This window comes from Leptopilina boulardi, unplaced genomic scaffold (genome assembly GCF_019393585.1).
Source record: "Leptopilina boulardi isolate dan_hultmark-lab unplaced genomic scaffold, ZJU_Lbou_2.1 LbouV2_308, whole genome shotgun sequence".
NCBI lineage: Eukaryota > Metazoa > Arthropoda > Insecta > Hymenoptera > Figitidae > Leptopilina > Leptopilina boulardi.
The window spans coordinates 357,074-378,841 of NW_026137872.1; the positions used below are offsets into that span (position 1 = coordinate 357,074).

Genomic DNA, 21,768 nt, shown 5'->3' on the forward strand with positions numbered 1-21,768 from the left:
TATGGCATCAACTGTGGACCGACCTTTACGAAATCCAAATTGGTTATCGGATAGACTATTCTCTCCGGTCAAGTGAAATTGCATTCTCTGCAGAACCATGTTCTCTAGAAGTTTGCCCATCGTATCCAACAGGCATATAGGCCTGTAGGATGAGACCTTATCTAGAGGTTTGTCTCCCTTTCTTAGGAGGACTAGCCTTTGCCTCTTCCAGTCTGGAAAGAACTCTCCTCTCTCTAGGCAGCGATTGAAGATGTCCAGCAAAATCTGGGGGAAGCAACAATCACCTCTTTTAGGATCTTGTTGCTTATCCCATCGATTCCAGGCGCCTTGCCTGTCCTCAATCTTCTACCTGCTGCTTCCAATTCTTCAAGAGTAAAGAGTTCTTCCTCTATGACTATGCAAGAACTCCAGTCCTTCCTAAGCCACGGCTCTGCAGGAGGAAACAGGGCTTTTATTACCTTTCTGACCCAATCGGAATTGTCCAGGCCGGGGGTCTTTTGCCTCGTTACTAATTTCTTAGTAACGATTTTAAAAGCCAGACCCCATGGGTCCTTCTCGACGTCCTCGATTAGGTCCTTCCAGCTACGGCGTCGCGACGCGCGGATCTCTTTGCTGAGGTTCTTTTTGGCCTCCTTGAATGCTTCCTTGAGCAAAGGATCTCCCTTAGATCGGGTATATGTCCTTCTTGCTCTGAAACATGCCTTTCGCAAGGAGGCCAACCTTTCTGACCACCAGTGCAAGGATCTCTTCTTGGGGAATGTGCCATTGCGACGCGGCATTGACGCATCGCAGGCGGTGACGATTATATTTCTCACCGCCCGCACTTCCCCATCAAGACTGTTCGGCCTCCTTACCCAGCCCAACTCTTGAATTAAGCGGGCTTCTAGAAGGGACTGGCCGAACTTCTCCTTGTCGAGTTTCTTAGTGTTCCACGAGGGGCTTTTTCGACTAGGAGCTTCCTGTCTTCTGCCTCCTCGTGTGTCTCCCACTGAGACTGAGAACTCGATGTACTGGTGATCACTTGCGGTATATTCCTCAGAGACCCGCCTGTCGCTTATGCGGCTAAATATTTTGGAGGATGCGATCGTTAGATCTATAATGGATCCGATCGCATCCCTCCTGAACGTCCATGTCGTTCCCAGGTTTACAACAAGAAAGTTGTTCCTGGAGACCATTTCGCCGATCATTTTTCCTCTTTTATCGAGCCTTGTCTCACCCCACTCTGGCGACTTTGCATTAAAGTCGCCCGTGACGAGGACGTCTCCAGGAATCTGTCAACCCGCAGATCTGGGTTGCACACCTGCACAGCCGCTCTTCCTGTCTTATCCTGGTACCAAGGGGCAAGGTCGTTCTTTCGATGCTGCTCACTGCAGAACAGAACGTCCACCCCTTTTTCCTTGACAGTTTGCATCACAAGAGCTTGTGCCTCCCTGCAGGTGTGCAGGTTGACCTGCAGAAACTTTAAGGGTTTGCCCTCCTAAGCCTCTGCAATTCCTGTTTGTAAACCGGACATGAGGTTTTTCCACCGACATGGTCCGTTGCTGTCTTCCCCAAATCTGTGCACGTTAAGCACTTTGGTTTCTCGACAGTGCAGGTCTTCGCAAGGTGACCTTCCTCGTCGCATCTCCGACAGTTTTTGGTTCTGTCGGGGCCCTTGCAAGCTCGGGTAACGTGACCGTAACCCAAGCATTTAAGGCACCTTGCTACTTCCATATGCTCTCTGATTGGAGCGTTTATCCACCCGATCTGTATTTTACCCAATTTCAGAAGAGAGTCACTCTCCACCTCAGTCAGGCGGATCAGCGCCACCTTTGTACCACTAAAACGTGGTAAAAGGCGGCACGATGCATCCAGGTCCGTCTTCCCGAGCTTCTTCTTCAGGGCTAGAAGTTGTTAAACGTTCTTCTAATTTTCAGGACCTCGGTGCCAGTTTCTTCTGGTTTAACCGAAGTTTTCATCAGCTTTAAGATTTCGGCGTACTCCTCTGGATTTTTCGCCGAAATCTTAACTGCCTCCGTGGTCCTGAGCCTTGAAGTTTTGGGCTCGGGTGCTTTCTTTTTTAAGGCCTTCTTTCTTTTCCTGGCCTCCTGCTTTTTATTAACGACAGCCTGGAAGCCATCGCCATCCGCTGTCCCTGGCCTTGAGGCGACCTCAAGAAACGTTCCAGGACCCCCCTTTGGGGCCGGTTCTCCATTTTTTGCCAGCAATCCAGGGTCAACACAAGCATCCTCCTTTCGCTTGGCACGTTTCTCCACTGGACTGGTAGGCCGGGGATCGGCCTCTGGGCTTCCTCCCTCCCTGGGACGCTTTTTTCCGTCTCGTGACTCAGGCATGGCTGCAGCAAACTGCAACGTCAGCGCAGGCTGTCCAAGATGCGGGTTTGGCGGCTCTGATTTTTTAAAGGGCTCGGGTATAAAACGAAGATTACTTCGAATTATATCGAACGCCTTCCCCAAAGTAGCTATCCCATCCTGAACGCCCTTGCTGACGTTCCTTTGCCTTTTGCATGCCTGACGCATGCTCTCCAAAATTTGCGGCACTATCTCGATTTGGACAGCAACGTTTCTCTCGAAACTGCTGCCAAAAGAGCCATTCATTTTATTTATATCTTGGCCCCCCCCAAAATCCGTGGGGCCTGCACTGACTACCGAGGCTTTCACCCGATCAGAATCAGTGGGAGTATTGTCCCCTTGCGGGGTTCCTCCTGGGGTTAAAACACCAATTTCTGTACTCATTTCATTTAGAGTTTTGGTTTATTTGGTCAGGGAACCACCCTGGCTGCTGGTTGTCCTTTTGTAAAAAGCCCCACCACCACGACAAGGTCTACCAAGAATTTACACGATTCTTGGCAGTGGACAACCATCGGCGGGGATTATTATTATTCCACTCCTAGGGGTTGGTGGACCGTGTCGAGGTGGAGTGGCTTAGGGTCCGGGAGTGCGGGGTTCCGTTACCTACGTACTCTGAAGCGTTTTCTTTCTTGCTCTCCTTCGGGGGTGGGGCCTTTGTGAGGGTATCCCGCTTAATTCGGGCTCTTCCTAGAATGAGGGTTGTACCCGCCCTGGTAGGTGTGTGGGACGTCTCCTGGCCCGGAGCGTTGGACTCATTAAAAAATGAGTCTTTCGACCTGGGTCGGAGACGTATATTCGACAACGAGTTTCGCGGGTCTGCGTGGCTCCCGCACTCCTGGCCTGACCAAGATACAACCCAAAATACAACATATGAACATTTACACTGTAACATAGTCTTACACACGCATGGAAGTCTCACACAAACACACTTTCACACTCACAAACCTCCGCGCACCCTGCCACGCGGGGCAGTACATTGCGGGGTTTTACACGACACTTTTCACTCACACTGTACACACTTACATGCAAAAAACTGGTTTAGGACCTAAGGGAAGGAACCCCAAAAATAAATACAAACTATGGAAATAAATAAAAATAAGGAAAATTCAGTTAGCCTACAGGGGAAGTCGGAAGCCCCAGAGGCGGCGCTTTACCGAAGTGAGCAAGCAGGCTTCGGAGCGTCGAAATCCCATGACTGCAGTACCCCGACAGTGGACCACTTGGCTGGTGGGGTATTTTTTACTACAAGTCACGAACACGAAGATGTTGAGATAGCAATTTCAAAAGCTCTTGTAGAGATGAGGAAAATGCTGGAAGTTATGGTAGAAGCATTAGAAAGCCAACCCAACATAAAGATGATAATCAAACAAGGTCTTCCCACAATGGTTGAAAAGGTAGAACAGGTGGAAGAGTTGATATCTCAACAAAGGATGAAACGAACCAAATCCCAAAACGAAAATTCCGCTACTCGAGATAAGAGGTCAAAACGTACGGCTACAAGCCCGCCACAGACATTAGTACAGTCAGGAAAGAAAAAGAAAAGAGACTCTTCCTCCGATGAATGGGTTACAATCCCTAGTAGAGAAGAGAAGAAAGGTTTAAGAAAAACAAGGATTGTCGAAAAACCACCAGCACCAACAGAGGAACATAAGAAACATCAAATGAAGTTTAAGTCTAAAACGGAAGCCATATTAATAAAACCAAGCGAAGGAAGAACGTACTCGGAAGTAGTAGAAAAGATACGAGGCAGCACGCTGAATCCAGATGAACTGCATATCCAAATAAAGTCTATACGCCAAACTAGAAATGGAGATGTTCTCCTCGAACTAGACAAGAACGTGGAAAAGAAGGCAGAATTCAGCAAAGCCTTAAAGAACACCCTCGGACAAGACGCAGATATCCGCAACCTTACCCCGAAGATAGTAATTGAGATCATAGACCTAGACTGCTGCACTTCACAAGAAGAAGTCTTTTCAGCTCTGAGAAGAGACGTCGAAAATCTCCCTGAAGACACAAAAGTGTTTGTCACTGGAAAAAACAACCGGGAGCAGAGACTAGCGATAGTAACATTAAGTGAGAAGATTGGAATCGAGATACTAAAATCCTCCAGGATCAAGATTGGCTGGACGAATTGCAGAGTTCGACTAAGAACCATAGTGCCACGCTGTTTCAAATGCCTAGGCTATGGACATCAACAGACAGATTGCAACGGCCCAGACAGGAAAGGCGTGTGCCTCCGTTGTGAAGAGAAAGGACATGACAAGAGTAGTTGCAGCAAGGAGCCAAAATGCAACCTGTGCATTGATAGAGAAATTGACAAAGGCCTTACAAATCACTTAGCCGGATCCGGAAAGTGTGTAGTATTTAGAGAAGCTCTTGACAAGGCGAAGAGAAAAGAAAAGTGAAAATTCTTCAAGCAAATCTACACAGAAGCAGGGTGGCTGACGACCTCCTTCTGCAACTCACCATAGAATTGAACATCGACGTAGTACTCATTAGCGAACAGTACACAAACGAAAACAAAGCTTATTGGTATACAGATAACCTTGCAACGGCGGCTATCTGGATCCCAAATAAAAAAGAAATTTCTATAAAAGATAACGGAAACGAAAAGGGCTTCGTATGGGTAAATACCGGAGAAACTACATTGGTAAGCTGTTACTTCACACCAAACGAAAGCCTTGCTGACTTCATGAATAAAATAAACCGCTTAGAAGATTTCATTAGAATGAAGGGTGGAACCTTTGTGATTGGCGGTGACTTTAACGCTAAAGCACCTGATTGGGGTATGCCAAAACTGGACACGAGAGGACTCTGCATCCTAGAAATGGCAGCTAGAACAGGCCTAACGGTCGTGAACCAAGGAAACACTCCTACCTTCAGGCGAATAGGATACGCGGAAACAATCCCAGACATCACACTAGTAAGCGAAGTATTGACAAGAGATATTAAATCATGGAGAGTAATAGAAAACTACACTGGGAGCGATCACCAGTATATCACTTTCACGATCTCTAAAACAAACGGCACTATTGGGAGGAAAAATACATATAAACTTAGCTGGAACATAACCCGTTTAAATGAAGAAAAATTCAAGGCCGCCATCACAGACAGCAGCAATGAATTAGCAATCTTAGAAAAATGGAAGAATGCTGAAGGTACAGCTAAGCACGTAATCAACGCCCTTCATAAGGCCTGTAACGTCTCTATGCCTCGCAGAAGCCAAAACAGGAAAAGAAGGTCAGTATACTGGTGGACAGCAGAAATTGCAAGCCTTAGGAAACATTGCCTACTACTTAGATGACGTTCAATCCGACGTAGAAAGAAACAACCAGGAACATCATTTCAAGAGGAAGCGGATTATAAAGAAGCAAAAAAATGCCTAAAAAACGCTATAAAGAAGAGCAAGAAACTGAAATGGGAAGAGCTTAGAGAAGATGTGAATAATAACCCATGGGACCTGGGTTATAAAGTAATCATGAAAAAGCTGAGGGCAAAGACCAACAATGTAGATGTAAACACCAAAGAAACAAGAAATATCATCACCTCTTTGTTTCCCATCCACCCAGAAAGACCACAAGACGAAAACCTGGATATCTCAGACGAAGATATCCCCCTCTTTGGACTGGAAGAATTGACGAAGGCAGCGGCATCTCTTCAAAACAAGAAGGCACCAGGACCTGACGGAATTGCAGCTGAAATATTAAAGCTAGTAACTAGGCTATGTCCAGAAATCCTCTTAAAACTATATAACAAGTGCTTAGCAGAAGGTATCTTCCCTAGAAAATGGAAAATACAACGCCTAATTCTAATCAGTAAAGGAAAGGGAGACCCAAAACAACCTTCAGCATACCGACCATTGTGTATGCTCGACACCGCGGGAAAACTTCTCGAAAGGTTACTGAAGACACGATTAACAAAAGCAGTAGAAGAAGCAGGTGGACTGTCAGCGCGACAGTACGGCTTTCGCAAGGGGTTTTCTACGTTTGGAGCAGTGGGAGAAGTAGTGAAGAGATTTGAGCAAGAGCAAAAAAGAAATCACTACTCCCGCAAAATTACCATGCTGGTCACCTTGGACGTCAAGAACGCTTTTAATTCAGCAAGATGGGTGGATATATTGAGTGCTCTTAAAAAATTCAAAGTCCCACCGTATTTATACCGAATCATGCAGAGCTACCTTAGAGACAGAGAATTACTCTATGACACAGAGAAAGGACAAGAGAGAATGAAGATTACAGCAGGGGTGGCTCAGGGCTCCATTTTAGGCCCAGACTTATGGAACATTTCATACAACAGCATTCTTTGCATAAAAATGCCCAAAAATGCTATTCTAGTTGGATATGCGGACGATATCCCAGCAATAATAACTGCAAGAACCACAGAAGAAGCACAAGAAACCCTCAACCAAGTGATGAGAAGAGTAAATGCCTGGATGAAGGAGCACTGTTTAGCACTAGCACTTCAGAAAACGGAAATTGTCCTATTAACGAGACGGCAAATAGAAACCACGATTAGCCTGAAAATTAAAGATGAAGAACTGGTAACGAAGGATTCCTTGAAATATTTAGGCATAAGAATAGATAAAAAACTGACTTTCTATGAGCATATCAAGGAAGTAACAGCAAAAGCACTGAAAACAACTGCAGATTTAAGCAGGCTATTTGCTAACATTGGCGGCCCGAGACCAACAAGAAGACGACTTCTCCTCTCTGTGACAAACTCCATTCTACTTTATGGAAGTGAATTAATAGCAAATTCCCTACAGAAGGAACAATATAGAAAAGGAATGGCCTCTGTTCAACTTTTAGGGGCATTGAGAATTGCGTCCTGCTACAGAACAGTTTCGGAACCCGCTGCCCTAGTAATTGCAGGCGTGATCCCTATTGATTTGATAGCTCAAGAAAGAAAAGCAGTATATGACAGAGATATGAAAATAAATAAAGCAACGGCTCGCTGGGAAGCCAGGGAAAAGACTATGAACCTATGGCAAGAGAGATGGAATAAAGAAAGTAGAGGCAGATGGACCTTCAGACTGATACCACATATTAAACCGTGGCTAAATAAGAAAAGCGGAGAGGTTAATTATTACGTGACCCAATTACTGTCTGGCCATGGCTATTTCACATCATTCTTATACAAGATAGGGAAAATGACATCACCAGCATGTATATACGGTGATTCTGAAAAAGACGACGTAAACCACACTTTCTTTCACTGCACAAGATGGAGCAAAGAAAAGAAAAATCTGGACGATGACATTGGACAAGTATCTCCTGAAAATATTATAGAAAAAATGCTCTTAAACGAGGAAACGTGGTATACAATATCCACTTACGTAGAAAGGTTATTAAAATTAAAGAAGACCGATTTAGACTCCAATAGACAAGGATCATAAGATTATATTTTTCCTTTTTTTTACATATTGACGCTCATAAATTTATTAGCTGCTTTTTATCTTTAAAACGATTTAATTATTTATTTATTTATTTATTTAAGAGAAAACTTTAAACTTTTTGTTATTATCTGACGAGATGAACATCAAGAAACAGGCTGGTCATTAGATAGAAAAGAGCCGAAGCACGGCTAAGAGTCGCCAGCGACCTCAACCCCTGAAGATATGCGAAAGCGGATACCGGGGGTTAGTAGGTAGGCGTGAATGGGGGGTGTTTTAGTGCAGGTAAGGGCGGCAGCAGAAAGCAGGATCGCTACAGTCCCACACAGTCCTAAGATCAGGCAGTGCATAAAGCATTTCACCTCCTCCTCTCAAAAAAAAAAAAAATTATTATTATTATTATTTCTATTATTATTATTATTATTATGAATGAAACTCTATAATTGATAAAAATTCGAAACTTTGAATCCCTTTTAATATGTGTACATAATATTATTAAATAATACTACTGCGCATGAGCAGTACCAAAATTCGAACACGAAACTGTTGCTTCGAGTGGTTAAGACCACTCGTTGCATTTCACTCGAATCGTTTCGTCTATGAACGCCTAGTGAACAGTTCGAGAATACAGTTTTCGACAAAGTTATTCGAAAGTCTTCGATTCGTGCACGGAACTCATTTCGAGAATAGCACCCCTGGACCGTGAAAATGCGTATCAGTCAATGTGATTGGCTCTACGAAAAACTACGTGAAAATGGAATTTTTGTGGAGCCAATCACATTCAGTCACATGCATTTTCACGGTCCAGAAATTTGTTCATCTGATCAAAAAGAAGGAAGTAGAAAAGCACCTTAAGGATGAGTAACTTTTCGTTAATGATAGTAATGTTTGAAAAAATAGACTGTCAAACGTTTAAAATTGACTAACAATCACTATCAAACGACCAACAAAGCGATAAAAGTGTAAATAGAAAAAATATTCAAGTTGAGGTGAAGTGAGAAGTTAGCAGCCCAATTAAATTGAAATAACATAAATTTATATGTAAAAAAACGTTATTTATTTTTTTAAATCAAGTTTGAATTTAGTTTGGAAATAATGATACAATTCGACAATAATAAGTATATCTTACAATCACTAATAAACGACCAAAAAACAGATAAAAATGTAAATTGAAAAAAATATTCAAGTTAAGGTGAATCGTAACCCTGTTAAATTTAAATAAAATAAATGTATATGTAAAAAACCAAAGTTAGTTAATTTTTAAAATCCAGTTAAAAAAAGGGTTAAAAAATCATACAATTTGACAATAATAGGTACAACTTACCTGCAATACTACCTGAAAATTTATATAACCGTATACAGTGAATGTAAAATTGCAAATATTATTGATTTAATTCTAAGTAACAAACGTTTAAAATTGACTCACAATCACTATCAAACGAATAACAAACCCATAGAAGTTGGATTGGATAAAAATATTCAAGTTGAGGTGAAGGATGACGTCTGCAGCCCAGTTATATTTGAATAACATAGATCTATCAACCACTATCAAACGACTTTACCGAAATATCGATCACTATCAAATGATTTTAGCCAATTATCAATCACTCTCAAACGATATTAATCAACTGCCATTCACTATCAAACAATTTAAACCAATTATAAATCACTATCAAACAAAATAATCAACTATCAATCACTATCAACCGATGTTAGCCAACTATCAATCGCTTACAAACGATATTTATCACATATCAATCACTAACAAATGACTTAAGTCAATTATTAATCACTAACAAACGATTTTAGTAAATTATTAATAACTATCAAACGATATTAATCAACTTTCAATCACTATCAAACGTGTTCTGAAAATTATTAATCACTATTAAAAGATTTTATCCAATTACCAATCACTGTCAAACGTTATTAATCAACTATCAATCACTATCAAACGATATTAATCACCTATCAATCACTAACAAACGATTTCAGTCAATTAACAATCACTATCAAACAATATCAATAGACTATCAATCACTATCAAACAATTTTAGTCAATTATAAATCATTATCAAATATGGTAATCCTTCAATCATTGTTTTTTGTACCTAGGGTTATAATTAGATTCATTTATATTTCCTATACTAACCTAATTTTCGATATCTTTACCTCTTTTTGACTATCTTACCTATTTTTCTCTTTTCAGTCCTATATCTTTCAATTTCCATCGTGCTATACCCCAAACTATTATAAAATTTTTCCCTTTGCTTCTGAGTATTTTTTCCAATTGCCTTTTATCTAACCAGCATAATTTAATGAGTCGTTCATCATCCTGATTCGCTACACAATTATGTATATAAAAATATTACCTAAATTATAACAGATGTTAATTTAATTTTACCATTTAATCACATATAACTGTTGAACATTATTTCGATTATTATTTCAAAAATAACTTTAATTTTGCTATTTTTTGTGTAGATGTCAGTTTTGCAATAGGGGTAGTTCACCTTAAAATAATTTTTTCTCATTTGTAAAGAATTATGTTTAGCTTCTCCTAAAGTATTTACAATTTTTAAAATAATTTTTTACACAATTTTTATTTTTTAGTAATAGAAAATAAATTTTTTGGTTAAAGGTAGTTACCCCTTCTATATTATTTTCGGCTATGATTTAGAAAACTATACACATTATTTCAACGGATGTAAATTGAATATTAGTTAAATTATTGTATCCTTTGTTATATATTTTAAAATTTATATAAAATAATTCATTTTTTGGTGTAGTTTACCCTCAAATAATTGCAAACTGTTTTAAAAAAATTGTGTAGTATATTTTTCTTTTTACCACCAATTAATAAAAAGATTTTACTTAAATTAAAGTTAAATTAAATTAAATTAAAGTTAAATTATAAAAAAAGAAAACTTTATTTTAGGGGTAGTTTTCCCTCTTAACATTTTTTTTTAAAACGCCAAGACATATATTACATATATTACATACATTTGTCCTTTATGTTTTCAAAAGGTTTTTTCCTGCTCTTTCGAATGGTGCAAACAAATTTTTAAAAAATTCAAATTTTGACCCTTTTTTTGAAAACTAAACATTTTTTCGAACTTTTTTTTAAGTTCGGTCCTTTTTATTTTTTTTATTTATTTATTTTTTTGAAAGCTAAAAATGTGTATTTTCACCACAAAAAATATTGAGATGTCCTTTTTGTTATTTTCGAGATGTTAATTAATTAATTAATTAATGTTAATAAAAAATAAAATATTTCACAAATAAATAAAGTTATTGCAATCCTTAAGATACCAATTGAAAGCTGACGTAGTTCCGCATCCAACGAGCCCTATATGAACTATTTTGGATTAGAAGATTTTTTATAAACAATTGCCATGTTAACCAATTGTTTATTAAGAATATACTAATCCAAAGTACTTCATATAGGGCTCGTTGGATGCAGAATTACGTCAACTTTCATTTAGTAACGTCAGAATTACAATAACTTTATTGTTTATAAAATATATCAATTTTTATTAACCTTAATACTTAATTAATTAACTAAAAATTGTAAATATTATATAAGTAAATAATAAAAATTTTGACATATATGTTTTCTAAAGGTTTTTTTGTGCTTTTTCGATTGGTGAAAAAAATTCAAAAATTGACCCTTTTTTTCTAAAATCAAAAATTTTTTTTACTTTTTTTAAGTTCGGTCTTTTTTTAAAATTTATTTTGTTCGAAAGTTAGAAATGTGCATTTTTAGCTCAAAAAATATTGAGATGTTCTTTTTTGTTATTTTCGAGATATGAGTTATTTAATTAATGTTAATAAAAATTTATATATCTTCTAAACGAATAAAGGTATCGTGATTCTGACGTTACTAAATAAAAGTTGACGTAATTCCGCATCCAACGAGCCCTATATGAAATACTGTGGATTAGTATATTGTTAATAAACAATTGGCTAACATGGCAATTGTTTATAAAAAATCCTCTAATCCAAAATAGTTCATATAGGGCTCGTTGGATGCGGAACTACGTCAGCTTTCAATTGGTATCTTCAGGATTGCAATAACTTTATTCACTGTTTAAATTTTTCAACAAAATTCAACCCCCTCCCTCTTCGACAGATTTTAAAAAAACCTAACAATACTTACAATTAGTGGTTAAATTACTCATCCCTAGGGCTGAACTATGTGCAAGTTACAGCCCGATCCGATGAACTATTTTTCACTTAGTTCGCTACAGTAATTTTACCCCATATACATAGTGATACGGTTTTCCTAGATATACTGAAACGTACGGTCACTCACATTATACCTATTGGTCAAAAACCCTTCCCAAATTAGTCATGTGACACTCGCGTTGAGTAGCACGCATATTTTGAATATTCTTTAATTGCTCATCGTCTCATTTCACACTTTAAACTTCCAACATTCCGTCTACTTTGAAATGCTTACGTAAAATAACAATAATTGTATAGCATTTTAACATAACAAATTATGAATTTTCGATCTTTTCATCGCACTCAATTGGAAGCACATAAATTTTCGGTAATGATCTTTTGACAATTCCTGACGCTGTTCTCGCACTCACCACTCTTACCTTACCATCATCACCCGAATGCAACTCTATGACTCGACTTAATTGCCATCGTAGTAGCGGTACATTTTCAAGTTTTAATTACAATTATCTGACCGACTCTTATGTTCTCAATTTTATTCTTCCACTTCGAAAGAGATTGCAATTGAGTCAGATACTCACATGACCATTTTGTCCAAAACGATTGCTGCATTTGACACAGCAATTGGAAATGCGATAAGCGATTTAAAGAAAGGTGAAGATGATTATTTTCTAAAATTAAATTTAATGACGTGCCAATCAAAAAATGGACCGGTGTTAGTGCAAAAATAGATCCGAAACTAACTCCACATGTACAGCATTTACAGCCAAGCAAACAAATAAACATAAATATACCTTTCCCGACACATTTCTCGAAATTTGAATTCTACCGGACCCGCATAACACAGTAAACTTGGTTGTATCTTTTTCTGTTGCAACGTTTTGATACACATAAGTTATATCAAAAAGAGATCGTTTTGTGTATCATTTTTAGAAATGATACACGAAACGGTCTCATTTTTTGATGCAAAAAATTTAATCAATTTATATCAATCATGGCCGAATTGAATCGACTCAAAATTAAACGAATTTTTTTCAGATATTTTGGTAATAGTACAATTGCGGAGACCATTTCACTATTTAATTTGAAAATGAAAATAACAGAAAATCAAAGACAATGTGCAATTCGATAATTAAAAAGTGACAGCTTATAAACATAACCTAAAATGCATGAGAAAAAATTTGTCGATAAAATCAACATAGCCGAGCTTTTTAGAAGGTAGATGGCAGTTTTGCTTTTTATAAAAACGATTCAGAAAAAATTTAAAGAAAGAAAATAGATGAGTGCTGCCATCTACCTTCTAAAAAGCTCGGCTATATTGATTTTATCGAGAAATTTTTTCTCATGCATTTTAGGTTATGTTTATAAGCTGTCACTTTTTAATTATCGAATTGCACATTGTCTTTGATTTTCTGTTATTTTCATTTTCAAATTAAATAGTGAAATGGTCTCCGCAATTGTACTATTACCAAAATATCTGAAAAAAATTCGTTTAATTTTGAGTCGATTCAATTCGGCCATGATTGATATAAATTGATTAAATTTTTTGCATCAAAAAATGAGACCGTTTCGTGTATCATTTCTAAAAATGATACACAAAACGATCTCTTTTTGATATAACTTATGTGCATCAAAACGTTGCAAAGATTTGATGCAATTTTTGGTCTCAATTTGATACTTTTAGGAAAACTGTGAATCTATGCCTGTATGAACAAATGCTTGATTACGTGTTAAGGAGATAGGATTATAGGAAATCGCTGTGCGACCAATTTCATCCAAGAAAGGGTCGAGACTCAAAAGTCTACTATTAGCTTTTATCCTTTTTTTATCTACGAAAATCTAGCAATTTCCCGGCAAATTCCTCCTCTTCATGTAGTTCCAACAAAGAGATTTGCGCCTTCTGCAAAAGTGTTAATTACTTTTTCCTTCTTTTTATATTGATAAAAAAATTTTGACAGTACGCAACAATTTGACACAATTTGTTCCAAGAAGAATACCGACGAAGAATGGAGAAATCTTTCTCAATCGATGTGAATGTTAAGGTAAGTTTTTCTCTTCTGGAATTTCTTTGATAAGAACTTCTTCTTGTAAACACCCAGTAGAAAATGAAAGATACCAGAAATGCGGATACCGGTTACGAGCTCAATAGCTGGTAAACAAATTAGTGAGAATCTCGGATACGAGCAATTTTCGATATCCGAAATGATCTGAAGCTTGTAAACGCACTGAAAGGGACGAATTTTGTAGGGCATTTAATCAAGAAAAAGCAATTAAATGGATGCAGAAACAATGGAAAATTAACTTAGAAACAAAAATGAATGATTAATTATTAAAGAAACAAAAATTTAAACAAAAAACAATTATTCTCATCAATTCTAACCTCTGCATTAAAAACATTGTGAAAACAGTGTACTGTTGCTAATTTTATCATGCAATTCAGAAAATATGGTTTTCTACCTTATCGACACGGATTTATCGATTTTTCAATTTCAAAAGCAATCTAAAATTTTTAAAACATTATTAAACATAATTTAGTGCTCATTTTTAATTTCCTTTTCCCCCTTTTAATTAAATACTTTTGGATTGCTTTTAAAATTGAAAACTCGAAAAACCCGTGATAAATTAAGGGGAAGTGACACCTTTTTTTACCTTTATATTTAATTTTGAACGTAAGCTTAGTCAAAAGGATACTTATACTTCGGAAGTCGTTAGCAAATATTTCACACGAATGCAATATTCGTGCTTTATTTTTATTTATTTGTAGAAATGTTTCATGCCTCAGCTCTATGGGGACCGTTATGAAATTGTTCTTACTTATTTGACAGAAAAGAGTATTAAAGGTTAAGAGAAAATAAAATATAAAGATATGCAAGAGAATATTAGTTTATTATAATAAGAACTTAAATATAAAATCAAGTTAAATTATAAGTATAATAAAGTATTACAACCAAGTATTACTTTCAACTTATTTATGTGCTTACCTCGAAGGAATGTATACGTAGTATGGTTGAATAATTTATGTGTTTAGATATTTTAACAATATTTAGAATTGGTTGGAAGTCAATACGGATACGAGATTTTGGTTATCTTTTTATCGAAAGTAAAAACATTCGAATGCCGATCTTTGAACAGATTTTACATGAGAATCCGAAATGAATTATACCGAGTACAATGGTTCGCATGGACCATGACATATAATTGTTAATTTTGACAATTAGGCCCGAAGCCGTTTTCGGAATAAGTAAACGAATCTATTACTGATGGGACAAATATTAAAGAACAGCAAACCGAAATACAGACAACTGTTTGAAGGAAACTGTCGCAGAATAATGTATCGGTTCTGGAGGAGAATTTCCAGGCTTTTATACCCTCCGGTATAGGGGTAACGGGGCAAAGGTGACGTTGTGACGATTTTTAATAGCCAATCAACATATTAAATAATATATATCGTCACTGTTACCTAATTTGAATTAAATGGCTTTATAATAACCAATAAGAATTCATCTGATGGGAAGGAGTCATTGTTGTTTCTTACAATCAGTGCATTTTTTTATTTGTTTTTCGAAATTTTAATGTGTTTTTATTAAATAACTATTATTTGCAGAAGTGTTTGAAAAAAACTTTTTTTGTGAGATTAATATATACGGACTATATTTAAATTGCATTTAAGGGTACGTAATTTTATTCAAATTGATATATCATTTATTTTAAGAACACAAATCCACATTATACGCATAATATTAAAAAAATTATTTGAAAGATTTTTTATTATCTATTATTGTTATAGATTTATAATGCGTATAAACTTAATAAAAGAAGTTAAATTAAAAAATTGAAACATTTTTCTTTTAGTAAAAAATGTTTTATGTACTATGTCATAACATAACCTAAAATACTACATTTTAAATATACTTCGCACAATACATTTGAATAAACAATTTTATTTTTGTTTCTTTAAATAATTTACAGTTAATATTGTATAAAGACTACAAAATAATATTAAAAAACAATACAATTTTTTAAGTATGTTATTGGAACGGTATCTTAATATTAGAAATTTTCATTCTTCGTTTAAAGGCAAATTGTAATCTTAAAAAATGTCAAAAATAATTTTTTTAAATTCCATTTAAACATATTATATATAATATTACATTAGGAAATTGGAATTAAAGTAATTGAAAGAAGATAGTTTTTAAATAAATTCTATTGTTTGTTTATTTTTAATTTTTGCTTCTTCATAAAGAAGCTTTTTTTGGTATCTAATTTCAATGTTCCAAAAATTAATCACATGAACTTATTTTAATCTTAAATATAATACATATTCTTTCACCAAATCATTTTATAAACTTTTTGACAAATTATTTAATTTTGTACGCTTAGAACATTCACCACATATGAAGTAAGACTACCTAATTAAAGCATACACATTTTTGTAAAATATCCATTTAGTTTTTGATACCTTTTTTCCAAAATTAGATAAATTTTTAACAACAAATTTCTTTCTTAATTATTTTTTTTTAAATTAAATTAAATCCATATTTGAAATAAGAGATAAGTAGGATTTTTTGAAAACATTAGCCCACTTTTTGATAAACTTTTTCCAAAATTTAAAAAATTCTGCTTCAAGTAATTTCTTTATGTAGCAATTTGAAATTCACTGTTTAAAAACAACATATTGAAAAAATATCGCATTAATAGTTGAATTTACAAAGTTTTTTTTAAATTAATGTAATTTCTGAAGTAATTCATATTTTCTTTACATACTTGAGCTAAATTATGTGTTTTTTTCAATTTTTGAAAAGAAAATCAAATGTACTTATAATTTTTTATAGAAATTATCCTGAATAATTTTAAAAAAATTTTAAATAAATATCTGAAAGAATTGTTTATGGGGGAGAAAAAATATTTATGAATTAAACACAATTTTTTATTTTTTAAATTATTTTTTATAGTGATGGACGAAAATCTAATTTTTGAGCTGGATCCTGTTAACGATCCGTCGGACAATGAAAATTTCAGCTCTGATAATGACACCGAGGATGAAGCTGATGATGTCCCAGATAATCCACAAAAGCGAATTATAGGAGAATATCTTCTATACTTAAGAAGCAGTACTCGTGCTACAAATCAAGATGTCATCAACATTTTAGGGAAAATGCAAAATGTGGTGCGATCGTATGTCGCTCGCTCTCTAAATGATGTAAGGCACACACTACAGGATGGATACAATTTGCAATTGGATAATTATATTGATATTCAAGTAATAATCAATAATATTGATTGCACTCAAGGCCTTAATAGCATTCACAATCAAGATGTGTATTTTCAAGAAAATTTCAATGTTGTGATGCCTAACAGAATTCAGTTGGGTGAAAATTTTGTTCCTCAACGATAGACGGAAATCAACCTGTGATCATAAAGAAAGATGAATTTATTCACGTTCCCATTCCTGAGGTGCTTAAAAAATGGTTTGAGAATCGTTCATTTCGAAATGTTCTATTTCAACCAAGTAGAAATGAGGACGGAGATTTTGAAACTTATTTGGATGGGACTTACTTCCACAATCATTCCTATACGAACCGAAGGCCAAATAGTACATTCATAAAACTATATTACGACGAAGTAGACATGTGTGACGCTGTCGGCTCCAAATCATCGTCTGTACAAAAACTAGGAATGTTTTATTGGATGCATGATAATGTATCGCCTGCACATAGGTCACAATTAAAATTTATAAATTTATGTGGTATTGTGTCGAATCCAAATGTAAACATTTATGGAATGAACATGATTCTTCAACATCTGGTCAACGACTTTAAAAAACTTGAAGATGGCCTTGCCTTGGCAGACGGTGAGGTAATTTATGGGACATTGTCAACGATACTTGGTGATAATCTTGGTATACAAAAATTATGCGGTTTCCGAGATTCTTTCAGTGCTCTTCACCCTTGCCGTGTATGTAATGCTACAATGGATCAAATTAAAATTATGTGCACAGAAGATGCTAGCTTAATTCGTTCACAGGAGGAGCACGCAAGACAAGTTCAAGAAATTGAAGATGCCATTGATGAACGAAGCAAAGCTGCTTTGAGAACACGATATGGTATTAACCGAATAACCGTGCTCACCGAAATTGAAAGTTTTGATCCAACAGTGACACCCCCGGATTTGACTCATGACGATTGGTTGGGAATTTGCGTAATAACAACGAAGTTGTTTTTAAAAGAGCTTTGTCTAACGTTGAATTTAATGACGATTGAAGAACTCAACCAAAGAATAGCTGAGTTTGATTATGGCTATACAGAAAAATCTTCAAAACCGTCACCCATCACAGAAAGTCGTTTACAAGATCCAATGAAAGGCTTAAAGCAGACAGCCTCACAAATGGCACAACTGGTGACAATGCTGCCTTTAATTATTTCGAATAAAGTTGTTGCAGGCTGGCCTCCGTTGGAAAACTATTTGAAAATGTTGGAAATTATCTTGATATCTCACGCAGATAAAATCGAATCTTCAATCTTAGGTTACTTAGACAGCTGTATATCTGAATACCTTGAGACATTCCAGGCGACTTATCAAAGGCATTTGACTCCAAAGCAGCATTTTTTATTACATAGAATAAGAGCGATCATGAGATTTGGACCTTTAGAACAATATTCAACCATGAGATGTGAAGCAAAACATCAATTTTTTAAACGAATTACACAATGTATGCGGAATTATAAAAATCTACCACTGACTCTAGCTAAAAAGCATCAATTACATCAGGCATACGTTTTAACTGGAACATTAGAGCGAGAGATAACAAAAGGTCCAACAAAGTGGGTTCCTATCGATTTGCTACCATTTAATGAATTATTTCCAAATGCTAGACGTCTCCAATTAGCTAACTGGATAAAAGTAAATGGCATAAAATACGTTTCTTTGAAGTGCTTTTTAGCTACACGTTATAGTGACTGTAATATGCCCGAGTTTGTAGCTTTACACTCTATTGTTTGGAGGGATGATGATCCAATTTTCGTATGTTGCACAGTAAGAACTATTTTGCACAATGTGCTACTAATGGCATATGAAATTGAAATTGATGTAAATTACGTGTGCTTGTCGATTGACAATTTGTTGTCAGTGGAAGTATTCCATGCACACCGCTGGAATAATCGTCAATTCATCATATTGAAAAAAGCTCTTGGCAATCTACACTAACTTGTAAGTAATATATATACTGCCGTACGAAATAAAAACTTACTTAATTCATAATTTGTTCAATAGCAAAAAATGACGAAAAATTGTTTGTATTTAATAATCTAATGTAATATAAATAATTCTATATTCTAACTACACTTTCTTGGTAAATTAATAGTTATTTTTAATTCTGAAGTCATTCCTGTGAAAAATATGGCTTAACTTAGTTTTTATTTTGCACGGCAATTTATACATATTTTAAGCAGTCTCCTAAATAAAAAAATGAACAAAATATTTCTTTTTTATTTGATTATATACAGTAAACTAAAGTAAAAGTAGAATACGACTAATTAAAAAATTATCTCAATTAGTAATCTTCATTTTTTAAAGATGACCTTTTAATAATTGTCATGTATGTAAATTTTTAAATAAATTCTCTTTATTTTATAGATTTCATGGAGTTAGTAGTTGTGGTTTGCAAGTCTTGTAAGAAAACTTTTACAAAGTTAACCAGAGTTTTTACAAGCCATAGAATACCTGGATATCATGGAATTTTATTTTACTTTCAGGGAATCATGAAATTCTCAATGAATTTCTGATTACATAATGGGATTACAAGAGATGCAAGAGAAAACATTTTCTTAATCTATAACAAAGTACAAACTTCAAAAATTTTCAATAAAGTGTTTAAATTCAATAAAATTGTTCATTTATTTGACGTTTCTTTGTATTAAATATAAATAAAATTTTGTAAAAGAGTATTTCACATGGTAAATATTAAGAAAATGTTAAATTTAAAATTTTATCTTGTAATTTTATTTGGTAATAAAACATTATTAATAACTACACTATTAATATATCAGACATCAACACGTTTTCAAGGATCATTTGACTTATGATAGGGACAAACATTAGGGAGCGTTCATAGCTCAGTCTGCAAATCTTGTGTGTGCAGATTTCTATGACAAATAACTAGAGTGAGAGTAACGAAGCAATAGTCTTTCTCTAGTAATTTGCCATATAAATATACAAAATTTGGTCCCAACCCCCAAATAAAGAATGGAGTTTTTTTTGCCAATAAAAAAAAAGATTTCAACTCCTCCTTTTTTCAAAAAAGAAAGATTTCTATTTGTTGCGTCAAAAATTCAAAATGGAGAAAAAATTAAATTTTTTTATTGACAATATTTAGTCGCATCCCCCAAATAAAGAATGGAGTTTTTTTTGCCAATAAAAAAAAAGATTTCAACTTCTCCTTTTTTCAAAAAAGAAAGATTTCTATTTGTTGCCTCAAAAATTCAAAATGGAGAAAAAATTAAATTTTTTAAATTGACAATATTTAGTCGCATCCCCCAAATAAAGAATGGAGTTTTTCTTGCCAATAAAAAAAAAGATTTCAACTCCTCCTTTTTTCAAAAAAGAAAGATTTCTATTTGTTGCCTCAAAAATTCAAAATGGAGAAAAAATTAAATTTTTTAATTGACAAAATTTGGTCCCAACCCCCAAATAAAGAATGGCGATTTTTTGCCAATAAAAAAAAAAGATTTCAACTCCTCCTTTTTGCAAAAAAGAAAGATTTCTATTTGTTGCCTCAAAAATTCAAAATGGAGAAAAAATTAAATTTTTTAAATTGACAATATTTAGTCGCATCCCCCAAATAAAGAATGGAGTTTTTTTTGCCAATAAAAAAAAAGATTTCAACTCCTCCTTTTTTCAAAAAAGAAAGATTTCTATGTGTTGCGTCAAAATTCAAAATGGAGAAAAAATTAAATTTTTTTATTGACAATATTTAGTCCCAACCCCTAAATAAAGAATGGCGATTTTTTGCCAATAAAAAAAAAGATTTCAACTCCTCCTTTTTTCAAAAATGAAAGATTTCTATTTGTTGCGTCAAAAATTCAAAATGGAGAAAAAATTAAATTTTTTTATTGACAATATTTAGTCCCAACCCCTAAATAAAGAATGGCGATTTTTTGCCAATAAAAAAAAAGATTTCAACTCCTCCTTTTTTCAAAAATGAAAGATTTCTATTTGTTGCGTCAAAAATTCAAAATGGAGAAAAAATTAAATTTTTTAAATTGACAATATTTAGTCGCATCCCCCAAATAAAGAATGGAGTTTTTCTTGCCAATAAAAAAAAAGATTTCAACTCCTCCTTTTTTCAAAAAAGAAAGATTTCTATTTGTTGCCTCAAAAATTCAAAATGGAGAAAAAATTAAATTTTTTAATTGACAAAATTTGGTCCCAACCCCCAAATAAAGAATGGCGATTTTTTGCCAAAAAAAAAAAAAGATTTCAACTCCTCCTTTTTGCAAAAAAGAAAGATTTCTATTTGTTGCCTCAAAAATTCAAAATGGAGAAAAAATTAAATTTTTTAAATTGACAATATTTAGTCCCAACCCCCAAATAAAGAATGGCGATTTTTTGCCAATAAAAAAAAAAGATTTCAACTCCTCCTTTTTGCAAAAAAGAAAGATTTCTATTTGTTGCCTCAAAAATTCAAAATGGAGAAAAAATTAAATTTTTTAAATTGACAATATTTAGTCGCATCCCCCAAATAAAGAATGGAGTTTTTTTTGCCAATAAAAAAAAAGATTTCAACTCCTCCTTTTTTCAAAAAAGAAAGATTTCTATTTGTTGCGTCAAAATTCAAAATGGAGA

The 21,768-nt window shown here is 34.6% G+C and overlaps 2 protein-coding genes across 2 annotated transcripts; one reads left to right on the forward strand and one right to left on the reverse strand.

The window, feature by feature from the left end:
• Nucleotides 1-233: 233 nt before the first annotated feature.
• LOC127283122 (uncharacterized) lies at nt 234-1,187 on the reverse strand. Its single transcript, XM_051307806.1, has one exon. The coding sequence runs from the start codon at nt 1,185-1,187 to the stop codon at nt 234-236; it is 954 nt and encodes a 317-aa protein (XP_051163763.1).
• Nucleotides 1,188-17,556: 16,369 nt separating this feature from the next.
• On the forward strand, nt 17,557-19,131 carry LOC127283123 (uncharacterized). The gene has a single exon (XM_051307807.1). The coding sequence runs from the start codon at nt 17,557-17,559 to the stop codon at nt 19,129-19,131; it is 1,575 nt and encodes a 524-aa protein (XP_051163764.1).
• The last annotated feature ends 2,637 nt before the right edge of the window (nt 19,132-21,768 follow it).